The sequence below is a fragment of the Montipora foliosa genome, chromosome 14 (assembly GCF_036669935.1).
Source record: "Montipora foliosa isolate CH-2021 chromosome 14, ASM3666993v2, whole genome shotgun sequence".
NCBI lineage: Eukaryota > Metazoa > Cnidaria > Anthozoa > Scleractinia > Acroporidae > Montipora > Montipora foliosa.
Genome location: NC_090882.1, coordinates 6,062,765 through 6,081,659, shown reverse-complemented (window position 1 = coordinate 6,081,659; position 18,895 = coordinate 6,062,765). Strand labels below are relative to the sequence as shown.

The following is an 18,895-nucleotide window of genomic DNA, read 5'->3' as shown; positions in this document are numbered from 1 at the left end:
ACACAAGCCATATAATAATAGGGAAATACTAGAAACCAATAATTGATTGCCCCTAAAAATTCACCTCAAACAATAGTTTTGCTTCTTTTGACAGTGAACTCTAATGTTATCTGTTAGAAACAAGTTTTTTTTTTAATGAAAAAGCGATGTACAGTTCAGCCTGTTCACAAAGGGAATTCGACACGGGGCGACGAGAGAATTCGTCATGTAATAAGCACCGCCAATAGACCATTTTCGAATTCTCCCGGCTGGACTGGATCTAGCACGAAATGGAGGCTAATGCGGGCAAGTTAATTTGCATGTGAAAAGATTTGCCGGCATTAGCTTGCATTTCATGATAGATCCAGTCCAGCCGTGAGAATTCGAAAATGGTCTATTTCAACTTCCTGGTTGGAGGAAGTAGAGTATCGTACGTAAAGAACGAGTTTTAAACATGACAAGGTGGGGTCAAGTTCATTTAAAGTGGATAGGAGGAGGTTCTGCCCGAATCCAAAGGTGGGTTTAGGTGGATCGCGATTTTCCATTTCTGGGCAGATGAAAAATGAAATAACAAGCCATGTTTGCAAATGTCATGGACAGACCCAATCCTACAGGAACCAACGGGATACTGCGATACCGATACCTGCTTGAGGGGGAACTAAATGTCTCAATCTCTTCCTTATAGTTTTTTAGTGGACGTAGATTTTGCAAACCCTCTCGCCATGAGTGGTTCCCTATTCAAGAGTAAAATCTTCTGGTGTTAGACGGAATAAAACGTTCAAGTTTCACTGTAAGGAAGAAAGGCTTAAAGGGAACATAGGTTTACTCTTGAGTAGACGTAGATGTTAACCTCTTTCACCCCTAAGGGCTAAGGGGTTTGTTGACGACTGAGTAATATTTTTTAGCGTTAGAGTAAAATCTAAGAGTGTCTCTTCTGAAAACTGCGGGCAAAATAAATTTAATGCGTCAAAATACATCGGGCGCAGTGTGTAACTCACAAAGAACTTTAACATGCGAAAAAGTTGCTTCAACTAAATGTGATAAAGAGATGCACATTGCAACAACCACCCCATTCACCCTTCACACCATCTGCGACCATGGACGACTTCAGGGCCCGGTTGTTCGAAAGTCGATTAACATAATCCAGGATTAGCGTAAACGTGTGTTCATGTTTTCAACTCTTTGGTAAAAGTTTCTTTTGCTTATTTTTGTTCTTCAAGATTGACTTCCTCTAATGTAAGGTTTGGCCGAATATCAACGTTGAATAGCGTTTCGGAGTAGAGAAATAAATTCCTGGGTTGATTTTTAATCTGGGATTAGCGTTAATCGGCTTTTGAACAACCGCGCCCTGGGGCCTGGGGGCCCGTTTCTCGAAAGTCCCTGATATTTAAATGAAATGGCGAGGAGAATTTACATGCTGATCTCTTCAGGGAGTCAAAGGGTTATTAATCCTTTTCCGTCCTAGCGTTGACAAAATAACTGGAATTGGGCTTAGTTTTCAAAAGGAACACACAATTGGAAAATACAATTAAGCTTAGTGTTTCGTTTTAAAGTTTTAACTGACGAAGAAATCATTAGCTTATATTAAAAGCTATTTTCTTGCGTCGCTAGTCGATATAAGCCCCCCTCTATGCCTAGCAATACAGCCTTTACGTTCAAACACTTCCCAGTTCGTTTTTATCATTTATTTTGTCAAAATATAACGGTCTCAGTACATAATGGAGAAAAATCTTCTAAATGTGCAAAGATTGCTTCAAGTAAACATGATAAAAAACAAGAACATTCACTTTTCAAGACAAGAAGCAATATTCAGGAACTGCATCGTTAACTGCGGAGATAACGTTTTCCAAAGGAAACCTCATTCCGTATACGGTACAGTTTTTGCAAAGGTATCTGAGAATTATGGCTCGAAACTTTGCAGACGCCCCGTTTGGGCGTCGAAACAAAAGGCGACTCTTTGCTGACATCATTGTTCAGTTACATTTTCTCATCAACATACGATTTTGTTGAGAGAAGGCATCATGTTATTCACAAATTGACTTCAAATGGTAAAAGAACGAGTTAAATTTCCAATTTCTTTTAAGCCTTTTGTCTTTGATATCGAGCGAGTTATTAGCCATCAAAAACTGAAACATTCTTGGCTGGCAAAAGAGCTAATGAGACCATGCGTTCTTTACCTAAATTTCTAATTTTCAAAGCGTCATTACTCAGGGATTATCGCGTAAATTGCGCTCAAAGTTTGAGACAAACAATGTCATCACGTTTGTTACAGAAAACAGATAAGGTCCCAAAAAATAAGGAAAGCAAAATATTGCGCCTCGCTTTTCCGGAAAAGAAAAGAAAATGTGCCCTTCACCAAAGTAAAACCTAATGTTTACAGGAGAAATTGCTTGTTGAATTGTGGAGATAAACTCGAACAGTTCGAAAACGTCTGAAAGCGAAACTTAAGACATCCAACTAGAAGCATGGAACAATAAGTTTTTAAACGTTCACAAATGAATTATCTTCCAATTCCAGGCAATCCCATTTGCACAATGTTTTTTATTTCAAAACGGAGAAAACACTACTGTCCTCTTTTTCTAATAAAACTTTACAATTTTTCGAGGAAATTAAGTTCAATTTACAATGCTGACATTGAAAACGTGATTTTCAATTTCCGAAACGAGCCTACAGAAAATTTGGTCAGTGGCTACAGTTTCCATGATAATCAACCGCTGATCAAGAAAACTGAAAGCTGTGCTGACCGGAAAACTACGATGAAAGAGCAGATAAGCTTATTTCACCGTCAAAGATCAAAGGTACAAAACGGTAATTCGTAAATTTTACTTTTCTATCTTTAAGACATGGTACCAAACACAGGATTGTGACGACAGATGCTAGGGCCATGTTCGTCATAATCAGCTTTGGTGTGGCAAACTGTGTAGAACTCAGGCTAAAAATAAAAGGAGAAAAAACACCTGTACAGATGGTGTGCAACCAATCTCTAGAGACACAGACAACAATGCTTCAATGTACAATTGCTGGTGGACGAGCAAAAGAAGCTAATGAGAGATCTTTTGTTTTCGTCCACCAACATGGTGGCGATGACGTGACGATGACGTAACGCAATTCGTGACGATGACGTAACGTGAAAACCACCAATTAAGAAACGATGACGACTACAGCAACGTAACAAAACAAGAATATCATTGGTTAACAGAGAAAAATTCGTGCAGCACGTGTGACACCCATTTTAGTGCATTTTTTCGCCATACTCCACAAAACGACAACGCGAAATAACCACATTAACGATTTTGACGACAACTCGAGAAGATAACAGTGAATCTTTCTTTCCCCATCTTCAATTCAATAGTTCGTACCAGTCCGTTATAGCTTACTTCGCCCATATTGTACAAGATGAACGAAACGAATATTTCAGATAGCATGAAGTTTAAGTTTGAAGTGACGTTTTCGTTGCCATAGACGCCATCTTTGTTTACACTGCATGCCCACTAAAGCATGGAATGAATGCAATTCGTTACGAAGGCAATTTTCTTTCAGCACTGGTATCGAAGGTAGAATCTGAGTCGTATTGGGGAGCTTAACACAGTCTTTACGAAACTAATCAGCGACCAAAGTCGTACACCACCCATTGCGTTATGGAGAAGAGACCTCCGTCGATTTTACATTCTTTTAAAGGACGGTACCTACTATTGTTATTGGGCATACGTTCTGCGCATCTCTAGATACTCGGATTTCCTATCGCCGATGCTTACTAATACAGGGATATTTTTGAGCGGTTTAAAACTATCCGGAGTAAGTAGATCTTAGCAAGTACTCTGGGTATCCAAAAAGAAAATTGGGGGTGACCATGCATTTTTGAGAGACAATTAAGCTTCAAGTTGAGAAAGAACGCCATACATTGCTTTGTATTTTAAAGCTTTTTACAAATATTATTCATGAATTATCTTTGAAAAATGCCTGGTTACCCCCAATTTTCTTTTTGGATTTCAATAACGCTTGTTAAGATATACATTTTCTGCATAATCACACACCGGGGCAAAAATATCTTTAATTAGTAGGCACCGTCCTTAAAAACTTAGATTACGGGCAGCCCCTCACCTGCCATGTCTGTTACGCATGAGACGAAAAATTAGCGGACGCGCGAAAAATGACCCCTTATTGGCCACTTTGAGATTGCGCGGGAGACTGGGTCCTGAGCTTTGTTTAACTGACCTTCTTGAAGATACGGCGGTCATTTTGATTTCTATTGTTTCGGAAGACATTATGGGATGCTCAGGGGACAAATTAAAATGTATTTGCCCCCTGGGCATCCCATAATAGCTCTTTGAAACAATAGAATTCAAAATGGCCGCCGTATCTGCAAAAAGGTCTATTGCATTGTGGGACTGTTTTAGGGCACGCATTGCGTGCGCGGAGTAAGAACTCAAGTTGGAAGAAAGCGCGATATACCAGGAGCTGAGCTTCCTAAACCACCAGAATATTGTACAATGGCAATTTTAAAACGATGGCTCACTTTCCAAGGTGCAAAATTGTCCGGAAAACGAAAAGATTTCATCAAAAGGTCAGTGAGATCGTGGTACATACGACGTTGACTTACAAACAACGCAATTTATAAGGATATAACCCGAAGTTAGTTGTTATCGTACAAGAATATACGGAAGTCTTTTTTGCTTTGCAGAGTAAACGATTGACCATTTTGACATTCCCAATAATACACTTTGTTTGCCCCCCAAATTTTGCATAAACCATTGAATTCAAACACTCTTGGGAATACGCAGTGTCCCAAGAGCATTTGAAACAATGGTTTATGCAAAATTTGGGGGGCAAACAAAGTGTATTATGGGGAATGTGACAATGGTCAATTGCATAAACAGTGGCTCGTCCCCCAAACAGTCCCACAGTGCAATAGGCTATTTCCGAGTTCAGGTCTGCCTCCTCTTCAAAGCGAGTTTAAGTGCGAAGTCTTTGTTATGAAAATTAGTTTTCATTCATGTGCAAAGTAGAATTACCATCACAAAAACTTCGTACTTAGACTCGCTTTGAAGAGGAGGCAGACATGAACTCGGAGAATGGCCTATTCAATAAGACTCTCAACCCTGTCTGCCACGCAACCTCAAAGTGACCAATAGAATGCAAAAGGTTTTCAAGCTCCCAGATTTCGAACGGCCACTTCACGCATTCTCGTCTTTTTACTCGCGTCACGCAACGAATGAGTAATAGAGGAGTAGGTAACAGTTTCTCCAAACCTACCGTAGAGGCTAACATACTTCCACCAAACCAAACTGCGTATCGCTGCATGTGATGTGAAATGACTTGAGTTTCAATGGGTTTGGGCTGGCAAAAAAAAAAGGAAAAAAAAACATATCATTCCGACTACTCGTGACAACGAAGTTGATATCATCGCACGTCAGAGCTGAAATATGAACTCATAAAGGTTTTACATCAATTAGCCAATTGAATTAATTGGCAATTAGAAAAGCTCAACTGCACTTGAGACCTTCACGGCTACATATAATTGCGTTTTGCCCAGAACACCCTAAGTGACTCCAAAATCCGAAATTTACACCCCTAATCGAGACAACGAGCAATCCTCCCCTTTTTATATGGGAGTCCTCCCCGCTCGCCCCTCCCCCCCCCCCCCCGGGCTTTCAAGTCTTCTCGGATAAGGACGATAAACCCTTCAATGTTCATAATCCTGTGGGACGTAAAAGAACCCACACACTATTTGCAAAGAGTAGGGCATGTAGTTCCCGGTGTTGTGGTCGGTCTTCTGTGGTGTATCATGGTTGGGAGGCTAAATGCTCGGAGATATTAGCTACATCAAGCTACTCTAAAATCCTAGGGTGAATAAACATATGAACTATTAACGCAAACACACACACGGCTTCAATTGACGATGGGGTTATTTCTTAAGAGGAAAAATTCACTTGAAGAAGTACTACTGCATTTTTTAAATCAGAAAAAAATTACCATCACATAGATTCATTTGGGGATTTCAAGCAAATCGCCTTGACGAACACTCAAACCAATGGGACACATTGTTCGCGTAGAACCAAGATAACCGACCTACACGTAGCTCCCCAGGTATTCTCGTGTAACTCAATGCGTAGAGCATCCGACCGGTTTTACGGATGGTTGTAGGTTTGAATCCTACAGAAGATCATAATTTTCAGTTGTCCTTATCTGTTTCCACAAGCTCTGTGTGATTTTGTTACGCCATTAATTATTTCTACCAAAACATTCATTCACCTTACTGTCAAAGACAGTTGTTGCAGTTCCACTATAGTGAGTAATACTTTTACAAAGATCTCGTAGTTTGTTACCTTGATACGTCCAGCACTCAACTGCTCACTGAGTTTCAAGCGAGCATCCACCGCTCGCTTTATGTCACGTTGCAAACGGCGACCAAAGTCTCGGAACATCGTCGAGCCACCAGAAAGTACAATATTCTATCGGAGAAATGTTTCAAAAACAATTTCAGAGTCTTTTCTCATCACAAGGATGCCATTTTCTCAGAACACTTTTTAATGGTTATAATTCAGCGTAGGAAGTAATTTGGCGATTGCCGACCAGGAATGCCGGTCGTTTCTCCAAAAGGTTAATTCGCCCACACTGAAGTTAACTGGCCCATACATTCGAAGACAATTCGCCCACGACGGATCAGTCACACAATCATGGTAGAAAACGCTGTCTTCCCTTTCACGTCTTCTGGGAGAAAGACTATAAACCGTTGAGGCGATGCTTTTGTCAACGTCACCGAAGATCTTTAAGTCTGTAATATTAAAATCCCGAACATGGAACCTCACCTTGTAAAGACCCCGACGAACATCAATGGGACAGTTTTGAATCACGTGATCTACGACCTCCGAAAGAGGAGTTTGGAAATCTGGATTACAAAACTAAAACAGGAAAAAAAATCTTCAACACCTAATTATGCCAATGCTTCATCTTACTTGAAGCGCCAAAGCGATCCAACAGGCTGATAAATACATACAGTTAATACTATGACATACATACTTAGTTGGCCAACCCCCATGGAGCTTTTCAGGGCCAATGAACACAATCACGACAGAACAGAACAATTAACAACAACTGTTAAGAATCCCAACAGGCCTGAGACAAGCTACAATCTTAGGCATTTCAAATGGAAAATGAAGACCACCCCTCCCCCAAATTTCAATGATGAAAAAATGACGGGCTTCAACTTGCGCACGGATTCATAATTGATTTTGGGGGGAGGGGGGGGGGGGTTAATTTTACATTATATTTTAGTCCAAGATTGTAGTTGGCTATTTTAAAAGTACAGCTGAGAAGTTGAACCAGGGACTACCAGGAACAAATTCAACGAGTGGTCAGAACGTGTCTTGTACCCGGGATCTCCGGATCTCTAGGCAAGCGCCCTAACCACTGGGCCACACTGTCTCCCCCCTTACGAACAGTGGACACTGAACAATCGCCAATGGGGACCGCAAGTATTCTGTGTCGGTACACGTGTCGAGGGTAGCGTGTGAGAGGTTCATTGGACCGAGTGTGTGGTTTGCGTAGTAGGTAATTCTTGCTTTGTTCTCCTCCTTCACAACAGTGCAAATCTTGTTAAGCCGCCATAACCATGTTTATGTCCTTAGACATAATAGTAATAGCGGCCATCTTGCTGCTCAAAGGCATTTCTCCGTGAAGAAATAATTTCGCTTCTAAAAACAAGAATGATAATCGAACAAAAGCCAAGAATACACGGAATTATAACAATGATGCATACCTCTGGATGGAAGAAAATTTCAGGACCCAAAAACCGCTCGTATCCAACATCGATTGAAAACGGCTGAAGAAGAAACATGGTAAGGACAAATGCTATAAAACTACTAAACATATTTTTCTTGTAGAGTCATTACAACTTTAATTCTGCGTTTGGAAAGAAAGTTAAAAAGCTCAAGGGCCCGTTTAAACCGACTCAAATTTGAGCGTAATTCGTTCGACAAAAGTTGAACGGGCGTTATAGGAAATGTTAAACCCATTAACAAAGTTATGCGGAAGCCGTTAAAACGGCCTCAACGCCATTCACAGTTTCTCAAGAGCAAAGGAAAAGTTGAATTGATCATCGCATGAAATTAAATCCGTTTAAACTTGGTTCAACACTCTTCCGACAAGCTTTCAATCCTTTTTACTCTTAATCAAAAGTGTCGAATAATCTATTGCGTGAAACGCTTCCGACACTTGATAGAGCAAAGTGTTGAATGAACGTTGAAGTACATGTAATTACTGAGACTGTTTAGAGCGACTTTCATATGACCTTGAAAAATTAACGTAAAAACAGACCGTAAACAAAAATGCAAAACATTTAATTGGTTTATGTAACAAAAACAAACGAGCGCAAATTTTCATTGGCTTAACGAACGCCGATGCAAACAACGCCATCTCTCCATGGAACTTTCTGGAAAGTTTCGCTTTGACGTCATTTGAAATGCAGTACTGTGATTGGGCAATCGAACTGTTTAACGCCTATGTTAAGAGTTTCCTTGGCGGGAACAAGGAGAAGCTTTGTTTTAATCTTGCCAAACATTGGTCCGTGAATCAAATTGCGAACACTTTTTCAAGGTCATACGAAAGTCGCTCCAACCAGGCATTGTCCAAAACGTTTGAATCAGCGTCAAATTGCAACTACCGGTAACACGTGTATATAACCGAGTGACTTCATAGCTCACTTGCAAGAGCATTGCACAAGCACCACTGAGCCGGTCATCATGATGGGTTTGAGCCTGAATTTTTCTGGTGTCTTTAAGAGGCAACTGCACAATACCTTTTTGGTAACAGCATTAACACTTTCGTACTTCTTCATCCACTTCGCTGGCTCGGCCTCGTACTTGGCAAATTCTTTAGCAATGTCTGGACAGATGTAGCCCCAGCGTTCCTGGATCACAGTTCACAAGCAACGCAACATAAAAACGACAAGTCTAACACCCTTCTTTTACCCAAAAAGAACACAATAGTGGTCGGGTACTCTGCAGTTCCCAAAGATCTGCATGTTAATTCTCCTTAATGATTGCCATTCATTACTTCTTATGTTAGTTATGGGAATTTGATGTCTAGGAAAAAAAGCCAGGTGATAAATATATATTTCTTCTTGTCATCATCCTGCTTGAAAATGAATTGAACTTGTGAGGAGAAAATTCACATCAACCGCTCTTTCGGAGTGAAAAGTTAATGGTACAGTAAACACACGCATATAAGAACACTGATTCCAGGTTTCAGGCTGATCGTGTTCTTATTTAAGGGGTGCTTAGTAAGAAATCAGCCTGGAAGTGTTCTTAAAATATTCTTACAATTGGTTTCACAAATACTTCAAATTGTACATTACTAGAGGTTTAATTGACATACAAGCCTGTTTAAAATAGATTTCTAAGTTTGTAATGGTCCTGAACACCATAATTACTTTGATCACTTACTGTACTGTACTTTTTCCTTATTCTAATGCCATTTCCCTTTATATTAAGAATATGTTTTATTTATCAGGCTTGTTCTTATTTATATGGTGCTTTATTGGCCAAATTTCAGCCTGATGTTCTTAATCCACTCGTTCTTATATGCGGGTGTTTACTGTACTTTTATTGAACTACTGTTTTCATCTTGTATTTTTAATGGAGAGGAGACTGGCTGAGGCGAATTATCCTCGCGGAAAACATCTGACACATGGCGGCAAAACGAATTTCCAGCTAATAAGGCTTAAGATTTTGTGGCCGACTGTCACTGTTTATCTTGTACCACACATCAAACAAGAACGTTCGGTACTGACAAAACCGAATAGGATTAATCTCATCTTTCAGCCTGTACTGCTCTGAACAAAACGTTTTGTACAAGTGAACCAGAAGCGTGACTCATACGCTATAAGAGCACGAACACAAGCTTCGCATCGATAATCTCGAGCCGGAGCGAAAATAAATTATCATAATTAAGAAAAATTTAAAAAGCGCGGGAAAAGACACGACATAGTTTTTAACTGGTTCACCCAGTCACTTCTCAGCCACTCAAGGCCGGCCCCACTTGACGAGTAGAACCGTCTGGCGTTAGACAAAGGAAAATCTGTCAAGTCTCACTCCCTAAAGAAATGGGTTAAAGAATCTTTAATGCTTCATCTCTTGATTTCATAATGACGGCCCAGAACGTCAAAACGTCATCCCTTTCCATTTTTTTCAACGCTGTAAGTTTCTTAATCCTTAAAACGATTATAGTGAAATGTTTTTAGAGTGGCTTTCAATTGAGTGTCGAAAGTAATTAGAAAATTGCTTTGGTTTATGATTAGTTCACTCAGTGACTGGTTCAAAGGTCTCGCGCCACTTTTTCAACCAATCAGAAGTGAAACCAAAACCAATCGTGGCTCGCGCGTGCACATTTTCCCGCGCTTTGTGTCGGCTACATGTAATTACTTGGAGTTTTGATTGGTTTACCAGATTTTCTCCGTCCTTTCTGATTGGCTGAAGTAATTACTTTGGTTTTGGTTTTACGACACTCAATTGAAAATCACTCTATCAAGTTACAATAATGCTATTGCTTATCCAAAGTTTAAAAAAAGTACTTAAGGTTAAATGTTGGTTTTCGTATACGCCTTTACCTTGATGTGCTTTTTCACGAAAACGAGAGCAAGTACTGAACCTTTGAACCGATTGACACTGTCAGTGACTTTTCCACCGGATAAAGTTATCCAGTCTTCGAACAACTGAGGCCAGCACATTACCTGAAAAGCAGTAGAGGCCATTTGCTTACCTTGATGGTCTTTGCAGTTTCCATGGACTGCTCAGGTGGGATTCCGGTCTCGCGTTCCCGAAGCAACTGTTGCACAAAGAAGGTGATATCGCGGCCAGCAATAGGGATGTGCTTTATACAACTACCAATAACGTACCCTTCCGCCTGACAAAAAAAAAGGAAAAAAAAAAAAGACAGTCAATGACAAATTCTGCTTTAGGACACATTAGGGTCTTTACGGGACTTTACGATCTGAAACGTCGACGTCCATGTTGACCGCCAATCGGTTGGCTCCGGTTGGCTCCGTACGTAAGGTTCGAGGAATCAAAATTCCGGCCGGACCAACACTCAGGGTCTTTAAAGGGGCACTGTCATGTCAAATTTAATGTTTTTAGGTCAAACCTGGTTAAAGAAATAGCTCAATTAGTACTCTAACTTATACGTATAACATTCCTGACAAGTCACTGAGATGATACGAAATAAAATACGACACAAAGAGCTATTCGTATTTAACTTTTAGCGACTTTCAGTGGACGACGTCTTCAAACTTGAAAAAACTGGCCAATTTTTTCAAGTTTCAATCCATTTCAACCCCCTCCATCCTTGGTTGCAAACAACAAAGAATAGCTTCCGCGCACTTCAATGGCCATTGGTAACAAAACTACAGCATTATTTATTATCTTTTTGCTCTTTATTGGTGCAAACCCCGCTTTTAGTGTTTTGAGGTTTGACTAAAATAGCGTGACACTGTCCCTTTAAATAACTGAGGAGAAAGTTCTGCCTTTGAAATCACATCTGCAAATGGACTCTCTTGTCTTCTCGGACAACGACGAAACAGCCCCGTCTCACAGTCCTTCAATGTTCATAATCCTAGGGGTCCCGGTGTTGTGGTCTGTACTCTGTGGTATACTATTGTTGGGAGAGTAAATTCTCGGAGATATTAGGTGCTCCATCAAGAAATCCGAGGGTAAAGAAAGATACACGAAGAAGGATATATGATATGACGTCATCGAAAACCGTAACGTTAAAATATAGCTTTGCACTATCATAATTTTTCGCAATAAGTCCATCTTGTTCGCTTTGTGAAATGTGGGCACAGTATCCTAAAAATCTACAGGCACAAGGGGCTTCCCTTCACATTTGTACGCTTGCGTTTGTTGTCAAAAAGTCAAATTTGGTAATTTCACGTTGTTGTTGAGCAGAGAACAGCACAAATATGTGCTAAAATGCGTGCAGCACGTGCAGCACGATTATTTTGCCTCTTTTAACCAATAATATTCTTGTTTTGTGGCGTTCTTCAGTTCTCGTAGATCTTAAAGTCCTTAAGTGGCTGTAACAACTGCCACTGAAACCAAGGGAAACGAGGTGAATAATAGGTATGATGATAGTGATGATAGTGATGATAGTGATGATAATGATAATGATAATGATAATGATAATGATAATGATAATGATAATGATAATGATAATGATAATGATAATGATAATGATAATGATAATGATAATGATAATTCAGTATGATGATTATAGTAATAATAAATCCCTTACAGGTAATGCAGTGGTAGGGGCAGTTGGATCTCCAGACATACATAATACAAGGGGGTTGAATGAGTTGTTCTCATCTTTGATCTACAGTAAGAATTTTGTCTTCCAGCATTAATTTTTTGCTTTCTCCCTTCCTACGAGAATCAACATCGGTGCTGTAATTTGAGGTTTGTGCCCTCAGTGATCACTCTAGCACAAACTAAATTGGTAATCAATTTAATCATTCAGTTATTGCATTACCACTGGGATAACGTGTGTCACACCATCGCCTGAATCAATCACTGTTCCAGTCAGTGTTCTTTCTCCAACTTGACGAGATGTCCAAGATGCTGCCAAGGCTAGTACAGCCTAAAACCAAAGAGAAAGTAAACTCGTATAGAAACACAATGTATAATTAGAGTCCTGGTTTTGCCGTTTATAGCTGGCAAATACCAGATAATTGCACTCGCCATGTACTGATAGTCGAAAACCTCCTTTGACAAGATAAACTGCTGTACACTATGGACAGATTTTATACTGGCAAATAACAGTAACTTGATTCGACTCAATCAAGGAAAAAGATCCTCGAGAAGTTCAAAATGTTACAAATGGGTTCATCATGGGATGCAGGGATGGCGCAGTGGTGAGAGCACTCGCCTCCCACCAATGTGGCCCAGGTTCGATTCCCAGACTCGGCATCATATGTGGGTTGAGTTTGTTGGTTCTCTACTCTGCACTGAGAGGTTTTCTCCGGGTACTCTGGTTTCCCCTCTCCTCAAACACCGACATTTGACTTGATTTACTTTCATTGTTCATTTCAGTTTACAGTGTCCCCAATTGGCGCTCCAGCGCTCGAACGACTAGACACTTAAATAAAGTTCCGTTCATCCTTTCCTTTCATCAACTGGGTTGATATGGTAATTGATCACCATAGAGTCATTTCAAAGTTGACAGTTTGAGCGTTAGCTCTTCGCTCACATGAAGGCTAATACTCAAAACATCAGCTTCCAAATTACACTACAGTGGTCAGTTTACCATATCAACCCAGTTAATAAACCCATTTCTGTGTTTCATTTCCCGACCTACGCAGCACCACAGGTTGTTTACAAAATAAACCCTTTATCCATGGAAAGTTTAAAAACAATGTAGCTGCACACACCCTACTAGTAAGTTGAAGATGTATGCCATGTAAATGCGGACATTCTACTGGAAAGGGGGATAACACTCTACGATGGACTAGCCTTGTGTCCAGGAAGGAGCAGCAATACTCCAAGTAACTTCATGTTTTGGAAATGTGGATAAGATCAGTTCATGTGGCCATGTAGGACTGACCCAACAAGGCTTTCCAGTGACTATATTTCATTTGTATATTTATTTTTAATTACATCCTCACCTGTACAGCAATGTATAAACCAGGGATGTTGAAAGATTCAAACATAATTTCTAGAACCAAGAAATCATAGATAAGGTTGATTGACTTCCAAACAAGTCATTTTATATGCACAATCTCATTGATCAATAGATGTGTTTAGATGACAGTATGTAAACACGGCTGTGACATCACACAAATTTTCATTGGCTATGCGCTGTCAGATGTGCATTTTGATTGGCTGCTAGGAAATATGAGCGCGTATCCAGAAAATCTGTTTCAATCAAGAAGATAAAAAACCAGCATTTTCCTTCATTTTTTGTTGAATTATTTGTGAGCAATATTTTATAGAAGCAAGAGAGGACTTTACATAGCCTCATCTAAACACTCAGGGAGTTGGGAGGATTCTCGACAGTTATGCAAACCTTCAACTGTGTCATGGGTTTGCATAACTGCCAACTCCCCCCTGTGTTTAGATGAGGCTATGGAAACACAGAAAAAGTCCTCTGCTGCTTAAATGCAGCATAAAGAAAGCCATCTTTACATTGTACATTTATTTTTGAAAAAAACTACTGGATTGTACAAAACCTATATGTACAGGTACATGTTTTACAAAATCGTCTTTGTAAATAATGTTAAACTTACCAGCAGTGTATTCTCTGTTTTCTGGTGTGTTTAAAGGTGGTTCAGTCTAAAATAACAGAAATACACAAGTCAAAACAATTGCTTTTTCCAAGGAATTGTTGCCCTGACATCACTGTATTTAAACACCTTTTGAAGATCTACCTTAGGCTTTTAAACACAGTATACAAAGTTATCAGCGGCTTTGCCATGTACATCTGAAATGAGGATAAGGGATCACTTTGTGTCAAACTGACCCTTAAGCCTCTTTCACGTGTAGTTTTAAGCAAAAAAAATGTACCTACAAGCTTAACTCAGACTATTTTGGTTAACGTTTCAGATATTTTTAATGGTATTTTTTAATATCTATTTCTTTGTTTCTTGATAATTTAATAGTATTTTATTATACTATCCCATGATTTTAGCAGTGCATCTGATTATGTCCATGGAAATTGCAAAGACCAAAAAATTATTACAATTATTGTTATTATGAATACGATAATAACAAGGATGACAATGATAATAACAAGGATGACAATGACAATCTAATGATGATGACAATGACGACAACTATGCCAGTGACGATGATGACGACTACTAACCACTCTTAGTATCACCCAACTAGTGGACTATTGCAAATCCTGCATTTTAATTGGCTACGCTACCAGAGGACTATTAGTAATAGTCCTCGAGTAGCGAAAAGCGTGACGCTTTCTTTTGTTTTATTCCCAAATAAATATTTCTTCAACTCTCATTTGCTAACTTTATTATTGTCTTTTCTGTCCGACTAGTTGGGTGATACTAAAACAATTAGACCCTTCGCACTCAAGGGCGACGGGTCTAATTGTTAAATAGCCATTACAGGCCAATAATTTATTGGTTAATTAGCAAATAATCTGTTTTATACACCTTATTCCAAAATGGCCACCATTTAAATATTCTTTTGTTTTTATTCAAATTAGCCCTTGATGCCTCATTCTAAAGAACGAAGCAACAAGGGCCAATTTGTATCCGCATAAATCAGCAGCCATTTTGGAATAAGGTGTATTAAATTTGCTGAATGATACATGTACGTAGTTTGCTCTAAGATGGAGAGAAGAAGAGAACTTTTGTTTGCCCTGGGCAATCACGATCTACCAGTTATTATACATGTAAGACCACAGATTTTGGATCAGATTGGGTTCAATGAAATCCGCAACCCCACATACTATTGTCTGATGCTCTACGAGTTTCCACGGAGTGCATTAAAAATCGAGCAAGGACAAATGTACAAGCAAAAGAATCTGAATCAATTTTACCCACCAGAAGGAAATAATGGTCTTCTGGTTCAGCTCGGAGGTATTTAAATATACACTGTTCCCAAAATCGTTCCTGTGGATAGGATAAAGCTAGTCAAAAAAGGTTACATCAAAATACAGTATTATTAACCAAGTATCATATCTTGTGGCCCTTAGCTTCTAGAAAGTTTGAACTGCAGTAGTAATCATGGGTTAACAGTAATAAAAGTTATCTTCACATTACCATGTAGAGGCCATGCCATACTAAAATTATCTTGTTAACTAACATGAATGACAGCACAAAAGACAACAGGCCCCGGTTGTTCAAAATGTGGGTAACGCTAAATAATAAATCACTATCCACTGGATAGCGCAATTGGTTTCACTATCACTTATCCACTGCATAGTAATTTATCCCGTGAATAACGCTATCCATTCCAACTTCAACATCACTCATTTATAGGAATATGGCCAATAGGCAATTTTCACGACAGCATCATTTGACTACAACTACCAGAATTCAGTTTGTTTTTCTTTTTTTAGTTCAATTTTGTATTCCCAGCAGGGTAAAAATAATAATACCCCTAATTAGCATGAGACAAGTAAAACCTGTAGGATTCTGGTACATGTACTTGTAGTCAAATGGTGTCATCACGAAAATCTCCTATTAACATCATAACAGCTAAGTAACTAACCCTGATACTTGCCTTATTGTTGGAAATAGGTAGCATATAATTATACTCAATGGGACACTTCATGTTGGATGACAAAATTGGGCCTGTGTCTAATTCCTTATATTTCTGGACATAAGCGACTCAAAGTCTCTGCAAACTATTCATGTGTGTGTCTCACATTTGGGTACATTCACTCGCATCCTCTTTCAACAGTGACTTAAAGTGCCTCTAACTCTTCAACTCATTTTTTTTGGTAGATTTTGATATCTTTCAAGAACTTATTTTCAAAAAAAAATCAAAAATATTGAATCCGGGCTTTATTTAAGAGCGCTGAAAGTGGAGGTGGTCTTGACTATTTTTTCACCTATCGTTCGCATTAGTTCCCCACTCGGCCAAAGTATCGAGCGTGATGTAAGAAAAGGACATCGTGCAAGCTTGAGTTGTTGGGATGTGTGAAGATTAGCGGAGAACGCAGAGAAAATGGTTGAAAAGTGCGCGGTTTATGGATGCAGCAACTCTAACAATAAACAAAAAGGAATCGGCATGCATAAGATTCCTTCTGATAGCGATCCGAGGGCTGAAGTCCACTGGTTTTGTCTGCTTGCCGCTTCTTAAGAACTTCTTCTTTCTTGTTTTTTCCTTCTTTTTGTTGTCTATAATTTTTGAGCCATTCTTCATCAGTGAGAGGCTCGTCCATATGGGCTTGCAATTCGCTGTCTGATTCTTTGTCGGCAGTCGAACTTTCTGATAAAAGTTTTTGATTTTCTCGTTGCTCCCTCTCTATTTCTTGAAAATCCAAGCATTCCGAATCGTCCGAAAGAAACTCTTCCGTACTTGAGTCTGAAAACTCTTTGGGAGACGACATATTTTCAGACCAATTGTAAGTTTTCACAAATAATCTTCGAACTTGCACTCTTATGTTATGGAATGGTGTCCTTTTCTTACGTCACAGCTAAAAAAAAGTGTTAGATATCAGACGCTTCTCGATGGCTTGTTCCTAACGAGCCCACGAGAGAATAATTTGTCCAGCGGGGCTTATAGCGTGCAGAAAATTACAAATTTCACTAACTTCAAGTGCTCGTAAAAAAATAACGATTCAATACTTGTGAAAAATTTTTCCGAAAATGAGTTCTTGAAACATGTCAAAATCTACCCTCAAAAAAATAAGTTGAAGGGTTAGGGGCACTTTAAAACGACCCAACTGCAGGAAAGTTGAAAACAAGACTATAAACCCAGGAAAGGGCAAGCCAGCCAACCCCTCTCAGGTAAAGAATTAACAATTGCCTCTGAACAAGGAGATACTGAGTTCAAATCCTTTTTGGGATGCGTCTACAAGGCAAAGTAAGTACACTACTTATCTACAACACTGCAACATCTCTATCGAGCAAACCACAATTTGACAAGTTTCTCACATTCACAAACAGACAACAAAATCCAAACAGAAACAAACCATTAGATCCCAGTCTTCCACAATAGCATGTCTTATTGGCCACTAAGAAAAAAGATCAAAATATCAAATGCATGAGATGGTTGTGACAAAAATTTAAAAGGAATGGCCACCGCCAGAAGCCATTTTACCTTTGTTGCATAACCAGCTTTCTCTAGAGCTTCATCACCAATGTAAAAATCTGCAAACGAAAGTAGAGTATGAGTGTTGGTTCAGCTGGGTTGAGACTATGCTATTCATTATTTGTTGTTTGTATGCATGTTTACCTAAGTCGTCAATGCCTTTGGCTGCCCTTCTCTGTGCTTGGTCACCAACCTTTGCCGATTCTCTAATTCCAATTGCTGTGAAAAATGAATCAGAAATTGAAAAAGAACTAAATGACTTGTCACCTTAATTAGTTTTCAGAGAGATACATAAATGAACATTCCTTACTTAAAGTGCCCCTGAGATCAAAAAAACCATTTCCTTTTTTCCTTCAGATTTTGAAAGTGTGTTTGCTTAACACCTGACTGGCAAAATTTTGAGCTTTGATTTTTATCCAAAGGCCGTTTACTTTGAGTATAAGTTTGGGATTTCACGGTCCGCCATTACTCACGTTCAAAACTGACCGATTGGACCTCAGACGTCTGGATCCAGGGAAAAGTGACGTCAGAGGCTCACTAGCTTAAAATTTCAGCATGTGAACGCAGCTTATTATATATGCAAAGCGTGAGTTTAAAAGTCTGAAAGCCCAAAACCCCCGTGCTGCATATTAATTCTGCGGCGTACACACGTATTGCATTCTTAAACTAGTGAGCCTTTGACGTCATTTTCTCCTCAATCCAGCTCTCTCAAGAACATAATGTTAGTAATGGCGGACCATTAAATAGGAAAATTACAGTTAAAATAAAGAGGTATCTTTTTGAAACCAAGGCTTAAAACGTGGGTCACTTAGTGTTTTGTTAACATAGTTTTGAAATCCAAAGAAAAATATGAATTGATTTTTTGGTCACAGGGGCACTTTAACGTTTAAATTTTATCTTCTTTGAGCAAAGTACATGTATGTGTACTGTATTTTTATAATAACCTTCAAGTGTACAGTGTAGTAGTTCGCAATCAAAATGCTACACCTCAAGATCACAGGTTTTAGACCTGGTCTTCATATTGCAATGATTCCATTGACCAAGTTGGAGCAGTAGGGTGACAAATTGGTGACACTGGTGCCTTCCACCAAAGTCCTTGGTTTGGTTCTTAGACTTATAAATTCTATGGGTTGAGCCTGTTCTTC

General features: G+C 39.2%; 1 protein-coding gene across 1 annotated transcript in view; it reads right to left on the bottom strand.

The window, feature by feature from the left end:
• Window positions 1-1,649: 1,649 nt before the first annotated feature.
• LOC137985574 (actin-related protein 3) overlaps window positions 1,650-18,895 on the bottom strand; it is a 19,293-nt gene continuing 2,047 nt past the window's right edge. Inside the window, exons 3-16 of the mRNA XM_068833193.1 lie at window positions 17,895-17,969; window positions 17,760-17,809; window positions 17,632-17,673; window positions 15,533-15,601; window positions 14,255-14,300; window positions 13,634-13,683; window positions 12,502-12,609; window positions 10,738-10,881; window positions 8,777-8,887; window positions 7,739-7,801; window positions 6,789-6,881; window positions 6,306-6,431; window positions 5,233-5,316; window positions 1,650-2,911 (exon numbers count right to left, since the gene is read on the bottom strand). Of these exons, the coding sequence (XP_068689294.1) occupies window positions 2,816-2,911; window positions 5,233-5,316; window positions 6,306-6,431; window positions 6,789-6,881; window positions 7,739-7,801; window positions 8,777-8,887; window positions 10,738-10,881; window positions 12,502-12,609; window positions 13,634-13,683; window positions 14,255-14,300; window positions 15,533-15,601; window positions 17,632-17,673; window positions 17,760-17,809; window positions 17,895-17,969 (1,157 nt within the window). The 3' untranslated portion in view covers window positions 1,650-2,815. The remainder of the gene's footprint in view (window positions 2,912-5,232; window positions 5,317-6,305; window positions 6,432-6,788; window positions 6,882-7,738; window positions 7,802-8,776; window positions 8,888-10,737; window positions 10,882-12,501; window positions 12,610-13,633; window positions 13,684-14,254; window positions 14,301-15,532; window positions 15,602-17,631; window positions 17,674-17,759; window positions 17,810-17,894; window positions 17,970-18,895) is intronic.